Source organism: Triticum dicoccoides, chromosome 5B (assembly GCF_002162155.2).
Source record: "Triticum dicoccoides isolate Atlit2015 ecotype Zavitan chromosome 5B, WEW_v2.0, whole genome shotgun sequence".
Lineage (NCBI taxonomy): Eukaryota > Viridiplantae > Streptophyta > Magnoliopsida > Poales > Poaceae > Triticum > Triticum dicoccoides.
This window is the reverse complement of record NC_041389.1, coordinates 434582440-434593832: the sequence shown is the minus strand read 5'-3', so window position 1 is coordinate 434593832 and position 11393 is coordinate 434582440. Positions and strand designations below refer to the sequence as shown.

Genomic DNA, 11393 nt, shown 5'->3' with positions numbered 1-11393 from the left:
GCCACGCCGGCACATATGGATCGACGCGTTGGGCGCGCTGCCGACCCATATCTAAAACAGGGCGGACGCCGGATGGGCGGCCGACCCAAACGGACAAAAAACGGACGAAATCGCCGTCCGTTTGGGTCGCCCCATTGGAGTTGCTCTTAGTAAGTGTTGGAGGACCTACTGACTCTAGACAACTCATTCTTAAGTATGGCAACTATATAGTACCACGGCTGGTTGTCTACTTTGATGGCTAGAAATGTACTCCAACCGCAATAATAACTTTGTTTGTAAACCTAGATAGAGTACTCCTACTGCTGGGTTTTTAATGCTGCAGGTCCTGGTTTTGGTTGGGCAGCACATAATATGTTGTCATGGTTAATTCGTGCGCTCAAGCGTCTCAAATTAAGACTCCCCTCCCCTCTCCTACCTACATACAACACCTTTGATGGCCCGTGTATAAATACTGTGTAAAGGAGCCTCTTGAGTCACTCAAACCTTGCACCAATCGTTTCTTCCTTACATCCTTCTCTCTGCAGGTCTCTGCCACTTCCTCCAACTAAGACACACGCACGCACACAGGAAAGGGGGAAAAAAGGCGAGATGGTTAGCACACTGAATGAACAAAAGATCACCGAATACTTCAAGAACAAGAGCATCCTCGTCACTGGATCAACAGGCTTTCTTGGAAAGAGTAAGCATGCATACACTATTTGTTGCAAATTCTAGAAGAGTAAACTCCTCTTTCACGTAAAATTTATGTGTCGCGGGTGTCGTTTACTCATTCAAGACCAAATCATGCTGGACTACCGTTGCATTGTGCTCATGTGTTAATTTGTTCTTGTCTCGGTTCATATACGCAGTACTGGTGGAGAAGATACTAAGAGTTCAGCCTGATGTGAAGAAGATCTATCTTCCCGTGCGAGCGGTGGATGCTGCGGCGGCGAAGCATCGGGTGGAGAATGAGGTAGCGTTGTCCATTATGGTTCTGCATGATCTAGCCCTCTACTCCTGAACCTCTTTTGATTATTTTCTTCCCGACTAGTTAAACATGCACTCGCAGAACAGTCAAACCCCGTGAAATTAAGCTGATACGTAGAAATGATCATGCGCAGGTAGTAGGGAAGGAGTTGTTCGGGCTTCTGAGGGAGAAGCACGGCGACGGGTTTAAATCTTTCATCCAAGAGAAGATTGTCCCGTTGGCGGGAGACGTGATGGGCGAGGACTTCGGCATCGACCCTGAGACTCTGAAGGAGCTCCGATTGACCGAGGAGCTCGAGGTCATCGTTAATGGTGCTGCCACCACCAACTTCTACGAAAGGTACGTTGTCGTCAATTGAATGTTTTGCCCGAGAAAAACCGGACGGAGAGAACGTGTCCAGGTGCAGCATCATCGATCAAAGTTTGACCACAAGAGTTCTTTTTTCCTAAACGAAGACACAAGTGTGGCCTCATCAATTAGTTAAGAAGATAATTGCCTAGACTAGTAAATTTATGAAAAACCGGGCAAAAAGGATACTATACAAGCAATCCAAAAACGGCATAAAAAGCCCGTGACCCGCCTCGGGAGACAAAGACGGCGAAGAGGAACCGGGAGACGAGGCGGCGTCGAGGCTGGCGTGGGAGAGGGCGCCGCGGGGTACCCGGATCCGGTCAGAGCGGCCACAACGGAGGACGGAGGCCGGAGCCCGGAGATCCGGGCGATGGCGGCGAGCGGCCAGCCGGCACTTACGCGGACGTGAGAGGCCATTCCGTCCCAACTCTGGACGCCGAGCCGAGCCGAGCCTCGCACGAAGAGAGAGGGCCGGCAGGGGACTCCGGATCTGGCCTGGGCAGCTGCAGAGCAAGCCGGAGAAGGGAGATCGAGGCGCTGCCGCCGGGGGCGCTCACCCGACGCGGGAGCCCATCCTCGTGTCGTGTGGTTCCCCCTTGATCACAAGAGTCGTGAATGGTCTCCAAAGAACTAAGTAATATAAGTGCGTGTGTGCGCGCGTGCAGGTATGATGTGGCTCTGGACGTGAACGTGATGGGAGTGAAGCATATGTGCAACTTCGCCAAGAAGTGTCCCAACCTCAAGGTGCTCCTCCATGTCTCCACAGGTATGTGCATCAACTGTACAAATTACTGTAAGACAAATAGGCTTTGGGGGGAACCGGCACAACCCTCTAGGGGTGCCCTATCACATATATATATAATGAGGTGGTATACAACGTTACAATATACACATGTAAATACAGTCTAACACCCTCCCTCAATCTTAGCCACTTTCTAATGAATCTAGAAGGGTAAGATTGCGCCTGCAAGTCTCAAACTGTGGCAAAGGCAATGGCTTGGTGAAGATGTCAGCAAGTTGATCCTTGGAAGAAATAAACTTGATCTGTAGTTGCTTCTGAGAGACACGTTCACGCACAAAGTGATAGTCAACTTCAATGTGTTTCGTTCGGGCATGGAATACCGGATTTGCAGAAAGGTATGTAGCACCGATGTTATCACACCAAAGAACAGGAGGCTGTGATTGGGGTATACTTAACTCCTGAAGCAAGGACTGTACCCAGATGATCTCTGATGTGGCATTGGCCACAGCCTTATACTCAGCCTCAGTACTGCTACGCGAGACAGTAGCCTGTTTCTGAGCACTCCAGGCAATCAGGTTAGAGCCAAAGAAGACAGCATAACCCCCCGTGGATCGCCTGTCATCCGGATTGCCAGCCCAGTCTGCATCAGAATATGCTGAAAGACAACCAGAGTCAGACGGCCGAATATGCAAACCATGAGCCACCGTGAAACGAATATAGCGCAAAATCCGCTTAACAGCAGACCAATGAGTGTCACGGGGTGACTGCAGATACTGGCAGACTCGGTTAACAGCATAGGAAATGTCTGGTCGCGTGATCGTCAAGTACTGGAGCCCACCAACAATACTCCTGTACTCTGTCGCATCAGAAGAAGAAAGAAGCACACCATCAACAGCATTGAGCTTATCAGTGGTAGACATGGGTGTAGTCGTCGGTTTGCACTTAAGCATCCCAGCTCGCTGCAATAAATCCAGAGAGTACTTCTTCTGCGTCATAACAAGGCCAGCAGCACGAGAAGTAACCTCCACACCAAGAAAGTAATGAAGCTTCCCAAGGTCCTTGACCGCAAAATCAGCACCAAGTGAGCGAACAAGCGCAGTAGCAGCCGACTGAGAGGAGCTGACCAAAATGATATCATCTACATAGACCAACAAGTACATAGTAACCTCAGGCCTTTGAAGAAGAAACAATGAGGAGTCAGCATATTCAAAACACGAGTGGGAGTACGATTGATGAGAAAACATGCAGTGGTGAAAGCATCACTCCAAAAACGAAACGGAACAGATGCATGGGCCAAAAGAGTCAGACCAGCTTCAACAATGTGACGATGCTTACGTTCTACTGAACCATTCTGCTGATGTGTATGTGGACATGCTAAACGGTGAGTCATCCCAAGCGACTGAAAGAAGGAGTTGAGGTTGCGATACTCGCCACCCCAGTCCGACTGAACATGAACAATTTTGTGCTTGAGAAGGCGTTCAACATGTTTTTGGAACTGAACAAAAATGTCAAACACATCAGATTTACGTTTGATAAGATAAAGCCAGGTAAAGCGGCTGTAAGCATCAACAAAACTGATATAGTAATTATGACCACTAACAGAAGTCTGAGCAGGACCCCATACATCTGAAAACACAAGTTCTAAAGGATGTTTTACCTCACGACTGGACTCCGAAAAAGGAAGTTGATGACTCTTCCCCTGCTGACAAGCATCACACACTGCTACATCTTTATTACTAGACACACTAGGAAGCTCATGACGACGCAAAACATGCCGGACAATAGGTGTGGCCGGGTGACCAAGACGAGCATGCCACTGTGACGGAGATACCCGAACTCCACTGAAGACGCGAGCGACGCTAGGATGCTCCAGACGATAGAGACCTTGGCAGAGCCGCCCACTAAGAAGAATGTCCCTCGTGCCCCGATCCTTAATAAAAAGATCAAAATGATGAAATTCACAAAGCACATTATTATCACGAGTGAGTTTAGGAACTGAAAGAAGATTACGTGTCACAGATGGAACTCGAAGAACATTGCGAAGTTGAAGACTCCTATTGGCATGTCTAGTGAGAAGTGATGCTTGACCAATATGAGAGATGTGCATACCTGCTCCATTGGCGGTGTGGATCTTGTCGGAGCCATGGTAGGGTTCACGAGTGTGAAGCTTCCCCATCTCACTGGTCAGGTGCTCTGTCGCCCCAGAGTCCATGTATCAGTGGGGATCAATGGAGTAGGACTGAGTGTGTCCCTGTGGCTTCTGCGGCGGCGGACGATCAGCCATGGCGACCTGACGAGCAAAGTTGCGTGTATCCTTCCCGTCATTGCCGAGACCAAGAAAACCCCGCTGGAAGCGCTTGTGACACTTCGAGGCCCAGTGCCCATCGCGACCACAAAGCTGGCACACACGTGGACCGCCAGCCCCTGGTAGCGTCGCAGTAGGAGGAGGGGCCGAGGCGGGTGGTGGTGACTGCCCCGAAGGAGCCTTGGATGAAGCAGAGGAGCGACCACCCTTGGTGGCGGCGTTTGCCGAGAGGGCGCCGTTGCCCCTGGATCGGCGCGTCTCGACTCGTTGCTCAGTAAGCAGGAGGCGTGAAAAGACCTCGTGTGCTGGCATGGGCGTGGAGTTGCCCCTCTCATTGATGATCTCGACTAGGGCGTCATACTCCTCATCAAGACCATTGACAATAAACTAGTTGAACTCAGAGTCGATGAGGGGCTGTCCAATGGAGGCCAGCGTGTCGGCGAGACTCTTGACTTTGTTGTAGAACTCAGTGGCGGTGGAGTCAAGCTTCTGACACTCCCCAAGTTGGCGACGGAGCCCAGATACACGAGCCTGCGACTGTGCCGCAAACGAGCGCTCAAGAATAGTCCATGCCTCGTGGGACGTCTTGGCGAAGACAACAAGCCCAGCAACGGCCGGAGAGAGCGACCCCTGGATGGAGGAGAGGTTCGCCTGATCCTGCCCTGTCCAGACACGGTGAGCCGGATTATAGACCGGACCGTGCACGCTGTCAACCAGCGCAGGAGGGCAAGGGAGAGAGCCGTCGACATAGCCAAGCAGATAGTGACTCCCAAGAAGTGGAAGAACCTGCGCGCGCCAGAAGATGTAATTGTCCGACGACAACTTGATGGTGATGAGATGGCCGAACTGAAACGGCGGCGGCGGCTGCGATCCCATCGAGGAGACTAGCTGAGGTGAGACCACCGTGGAGACAGTCAGAGGGGCAGCCGGCGCGGGGACAGAGGGCGCGATGGCCGCGATTGACGCCGCGAAGCCTGCCAGCGCGACGTCCTCCGCCACCAGCGGCGCAGTGGCCGAGGGCGCGACAGCCGCGGTTGACGGGGCGGCGGCGGTGTGGGCCACAAGCGCCTGCCCGGGCGAAGTAGCAGCCGGCGGGAGCGCGAAGAGGGAGCCGACGCTCCGTGTCCCGATCGGCGCCTGAAGGGAGGCGGCATCCAGCGGCCTCGAGAGAAGTGCCGCGAGGGAGGCCGGCAGAAAACCGGTGGCGGTGGAGCCGGACGCAGCGGCGGACGTCATAGCAGTCGGGCGACGGCGACGGCGGGCGCGGCGGCGGCGGCGGCGGCGGTTTAGGGTTTTTAGGCGGAAGCGGACGTAACCTAGCGTGATACCATGTAAGACAATAGGCTTTGGGGGAACCGGCACAACCCTCTAGGGGTGGCCTATCACATATATATATAATGAGATGGTATACAACGTTACAATATACACATGTAAATACAGTCTAACAATTACCATTGGTTATGCAAGTTCATGGATACAAATTAAACTAGTCCGAGACTGGATTCACAAATTAGGTTACTAATAAATGCAGCATACGTGGCGGGTGAGAAGCAAGGGCTGGTGGAGGAGAGGCCGTTCGATGAAGGCGAGACACTCCTTGAGGGGACCCACCTTGACATCAACACTGAGTTCAGGCTGGCCAGCGACCTGGAAAAACAACTTCAGGCCGACGATGACTCGTCGTCAAAGGCCAAAAGGAAGGCCATGAAAGATCTCGGCCTCGCCAGGGCCCGACACTTTGGGTGGCCCAACACATACGTTTTCACCAAATCGATGGGGGAGATGGTGTTGGGTCAGATGCAGGGTGATGTCCCCATTGTCATCGTTCGTCCTAGCATCATCACTAGCGTCCAGAATGACCCACTGCCCGGATGGATAGAGGGCACCAGGTCCTTATGAGTTTCTTTCACTGTCTCTAGCTTCAAATTTAAAACGCCGTCTTTTAAATTTGTTGCAATTGCAAAATATATTGCGATATTTGTTCAGCAGAAAAATGTAAATTGCAGGACGATCGACACGATAGTGATCGGCTATGCCAAGCAGAACTTGACATACTTCTTGGCCGACCTCGACCTTACCATGGATGTGGTAAGCAAAGTTGTACAGTGCACTAATGATATTTTCGTATGCATTTTTTATGCTACGAGTCTAGGAGAACCTGTAGCAAGATGCATTTGAACGGCAGTGGCGAACGCATTCGATTGGTTGGGTATATGTTGCTGCAGATTCCCGGTGACATGGTGGTGAACGCGATCATAGCTGCCATTGTGATGCACGCCTCGTCCTCGTTTGAGAAGATAATGGCCCATCCCAAGCCACGGCCACCGGCGGTGTACCACGTGAGCTCATCATTGCGTCACCCGGTGTCATACAATGTGTTGCATGAGGCGGGATTCCGGTACTTCACAGAGAACCCTCGTGTGGGCCCTGATGGTCGCCCTGTGCACACCCATAAGATGTCGTTCCTGAGGAGCATCGCCTCCTTCCAACTCTTTATGGTTCTCAGGTACCGCCTCTTCCTTGAGCTCCTACATCTGCTCTCCATCATTTGTTGTGGCCTCTTCGGCCTCGGTACTCTCTATCACGACCACGCATGCAAGTACAGGTTAGTCATTAAACTTGTGTGCAGTTGTACTATCTTGATGATGTGGCACATAAGATGACATGATTTTTTTTGTTTTTGTTATAGGTTTGTGATGCAGCTTGTTGACTTGTATGGCCCCTTCGCGTTGTTCAAGGGGTGTTTTGATGATGTGAACCTACACAAGCTTAGGCTCACCATGGCCGACGATCATGCCAGCCTCTTCAATTTTGACCCGAAGACCATTGACTGGGATGACTACTTTTACAGGGTCCACATCCCCGGGGTCATAAAGTACCTGGTCAAGTGAAATATCTAGGCATCGATATTCAGATGTTGCCTTAACTAAATAAAACACCCTCAAAAGTATCTTCCTCAACATGGTTCTATAGATTAAATGATCTATATGAATGACAAAATTAAGCCTTCCCTTCAGTAGAACAAGAAACATTGTTGCATATGTTTGTTGAAGAAAATGGAATAAGATTACATGTTGCATTATGCAATCTTGTTCTTGCTAATGTATTATATATATTGCTTACTACGAAGTATTGGTGTTAATAACTTGTTAAGAGTCACAAAATACTTTGGCACTACTTCCTTGCTTTTCACTGTTAGAAAAACTTTAGCGAAGTCGTCATATTGGATTGATTATCATAATAACCGCCAATATGGCAATTATGGGCCAAAATGGCACTCTAGCAAGAGTTGCCACATGTCATTATGAAGGGTGCTCCATCCGCCAACCATTCGCATGGGAGGTAAGTTTCACCTCCCTCCCCGCCTCCCCTTGGTCGCTCGTGGAATTTTTACAGCAACTTGTCCCCATCACCCGCCACTAAAACACTGCCAGAATCGATTCTCCGCTAGAATTGCCATGATGGGTTTTAACTGGATGTTGTTGTTTAATTGAATACATACATACATATTTGGTTTGAGATCCACACATTTCCCTAGAAAAACACACATCTCAAAGAATCCATTGGTAGAAAATGTGGGGTTAGCTACCACTAGGCGGTAGGATGGATTTCCACTTGTAGGTAGAGACAGATTAAAAACCACATGAAATGTACGCCAGAGTAAACAACATTGTTTACTACCTTGCCATATGCACTTAGCCACATTATCCTTAGTATAAGAATAACTACCCTATGTAGAAACCACATGAATTTTATATTTCCAATGACACTTTGGTTTTCGAGAGTAGCTTGGACCTAAAAACCGGCTAAGTATTAATCAAATCCATACACATAGATTTAACAGAAAATATGTCGGAAGAAATCAACCTCCAATGAAACATGTCTGATTCATTAGTCAAAGTAACCTTTATCAACCTATGAGCTAAATTTAACCAGATGTTCTCTTAAACTGGAAATTTAAGGGAGTCGTTTACAATATTATGCCAACATATATATATATATATATATATATATGGTCTTAAGGGGTGTTATCATAATATATATATGATAACACCCCTTAAGACCCTTATTCTGCACATCCCCACCTTATTCTGCAAACACAAATAAACTGCACCAGCCGAACCCCACTGAACCCACCTAAAAAAACACCAACGCATCCCCCACGCACCCCACCTCCATCTCCAACCTCCCCCGATCCCTCCCACCAGCGCCCACCTCCCTCTTCCGCCGCACCTCCCCCCGATCCACCTTCTGCTCCGGCCGCATGGCCTCCTCCCGGGAGCCGCCGCCTCGTCCCCGGCCTCGCTGCTCCTCTCTGGAGCTGGGCCCATGTCCTCGGACCCGAGGCCTCCTCCCTGGCGTCGTAGCCTCCTCCCCGACCCCGCGCCCTCCTTCCCGGCGCCACCTTCTTCGTCCCTGTCGCCGTGGCCTCTTCCTAGGCACCGCGCGCGCACCCAGCCGTGCGTCACCAGGGGAGTGTCCACGCCGCCACACGCGTACCTGCCCTTGCCACTGATGAGGATACAGACCTGGGATAGGGTCATAGGCCTGACCTATACGTCCTACCCAAGGTCACTACCCTAGAAGATAAGAAGCAAAGAGGGAACGAAGGACCCCTAGTCAAAGGTGTCGAGTGCAATCCACTCGACACATCATATCACTCGGATATCTCACTATACAAGGAATCACTCGACTATACAAGGAATGACTCGACCTACCGAAGATCAGGAGTCACTCAGCATTGCAACGGTCGGACGTTCACTCCGTAGCCTTTAAGGTCATTAATAGCACTTAAGGCTGGCGTTATCAGTAACGCCCCTACTTTATGTACATTAATCCCCTTGTAATGGAGGATGGCTGGGGTCTTGGCGCACTCTATATAAGCCACCCCCCCTCCTCTAGGACAAGGGTTCACACCTCCTGTAATATCACACACATATAATCCAATCGACCGCCTCCGGGCACCGAGACGTAGGGATGTTACTTCTTTCGAGAAGGGCCTGAACTCGTAAACCTCGTGTGTACACCTTCACCATAGCTGAGATCTTGCCTCTCCATACCTACCCCCCTTTCTACTGTCAGCCTTAGAACCACGATAGTTGGCGCCCACTGTGGGGCAGGTGTCTTAGCAACTTGTTGGTGAAGTTGCAATTTTCCGATCCCCATCATCATGGTTTCCGGTGGTGATTTGGCTAAGGGGCGCGAGATCCGTCTTGGCGCACTCGTTTTCATCACCGATGACTCCACTTGGCTTTAAGAAGCTCCCCTTGATGTCGAGGCGCTCCCCGTCTGAGGGGCGACGCACTTTCGTGCATGCGTTCACGGCGTCCTTCTCCGGCAGCCGTGGACTCAGTATCGGTCGGCTCCAATGACGTCGTCTCCCTCCGCTGTTTGCCGCCGCAAGCGATCCGGTCGGTCGCGGCTCCAGCGGTGGGTAAAACGCGCAGTGGCTCGACATTCGGCCACTCATCAAGTCACGGTGATCGAGCCCGACGAAACTCTCTATGGCCTATTCGATCTGTCGACTGGCTCCTTCGAGACCGCATCCGAGTGCGATAGCAGTGACCCTGCGGCTGAAGTCTTGATGGTTGACGGACCACACAGTCCACCTGGTTTTCGCCGCGAAGACGGCGGGGACGGGGGCGGCGATCCGTCGCGCGTCCATGAGGAGTACCATCCCGAACCCCTCTCTTCACAGCAGAGAGAAGAACTTCATCGCCGCAACATGGATGCACTCCACACGCCCATCGTTGGAGAAACCCCCGAGGCTCGGGTCTTGGAAGTGGTGCGTTTGGCTAATTTTGCTAAGCACACTCGACTGGAGAACCTCCAATGCGCTCTCGATGAGCGTGCTCGGGAATGAATTCACGAGTCTAGTCAACGACAGCTTTTCCCACCCCCACCTAAGGTATACCGCACTCTGATTCAAAATCTCACAGCTGCAGCCCGAATAGCAGAGTCAATCCGACCTTCCCAGTCAAAGGCTGGCAGAGGTTTGATGCAAATCCGGTCCTTACTCCGGGCGGCAGGAGAGCTGATCACAGCGGTGTCTCACTCGCGGGACAGAATTCATAGCAGATCCGTGGTGGCGGATACTGTCCAGTCGGCCCATAGTCCAAGATCGCCCCTGCGGCGTGAGGGCCATGGGCAGTATGATCACCGACTCGACCACGACAATCATCATCGGATGCCCACACCTCCTCTGAGGAGTACATCATATGTGCATCGGCAGTACGATGACATGCGCCTTCACAGCGGCGAATGTAGAGCACTAGTCGACCCGAGGGAGCCAGGCTTTGATGCAAGATCTATTCTCGTTCAGGGTTTGGTTGACCGGAACAGAGCACATAGGGATGACCTTGGCAGAGATCGCCCGACTGGCAGCAGGGTTCATTTTTCAGGCCCCGAGTGTTTCAGGTTGGCGACTGGAGTCAGCAAGTTCACTTGGGAGTCCAAGCCTAAAACTTGGCATGAAGACTACCGAGTGGCTGTGCAGATTGGTGGCAGGAATGATGAAGTGGCAATGAAGCATCTCCCTTTGATGTTGGAAGGATCAGCCAGAGCCTGGTTGACTCAATTAGCCCCAAATAGTATATACAGTTGGGAAGAGCTTGCTCGAGTGTTCGTCAGAACTTTTGAGGGCACTTGCAAGCGGCCAATGGGATTGACAGAATTGCAGCACTGCATACAGAAACCGAGTGAGACTCTGAGAGATTTCATCCAGAGGTGGACCACTTTGCATCACACAATGGAGAATGTATTTGAGCATCAGGCAGTGTGTGCCTTCAAGGAAGGCGTTAAATACCGAGAACTGGTCCTGAAGTTCGGTCGGACTGGGGATATGACTCTGACTCGAATGATGGAGATAGCCACCCAGTACGCGAACGAAGAAGAAGAAGATCGACTCCACGGCGGAAAGGGCAAACCAGTAGGCCATGACACCGACGGAGTCAATTCCAGTCGGAAACAGAAACGAAAGGCCGAGCCCGCGGCCCCGGTGAAATTGCAGCAGTAGCTCAAGGAAAGTT

At 51.2% G+C, this 11393-nt stretch overlaps 1 protein-coding gene across 1 annotated transcript; it reads left to right on the top strand.

Moving 5' to 3' along the window:
• The first annotated feature begins 501 nt into the window (after positions 1 to 501).
• On the top strand, positions 502 to 7437 carry LOC119305666 (alcohol-forming fatty acyl-CoA reductase-like). The gene is made up of 8 exons (XM_037582132.1): positions 502 to 679; positions 849 to 952; positions 1101 to 1306; positions 1984 to 2084; positions 5897 to 6254; positions 6372 to 6453; positions 6591 to 6970; positions 7055 to 7437. Exons 1-8 carry the CDS (start codon positions 589 to 591, stop codon positions 7254 to 7256), a joined length of 1524 nt encoding a protein of 507 aa, XP_037438029.1. The 5' UTR covers positions 502 to 588; the 3' UTR covers positions 7257 to 7437.
• The last annotated feature ends 3956 nt before the right edge of the window (positions 7438 to 11393 follow it).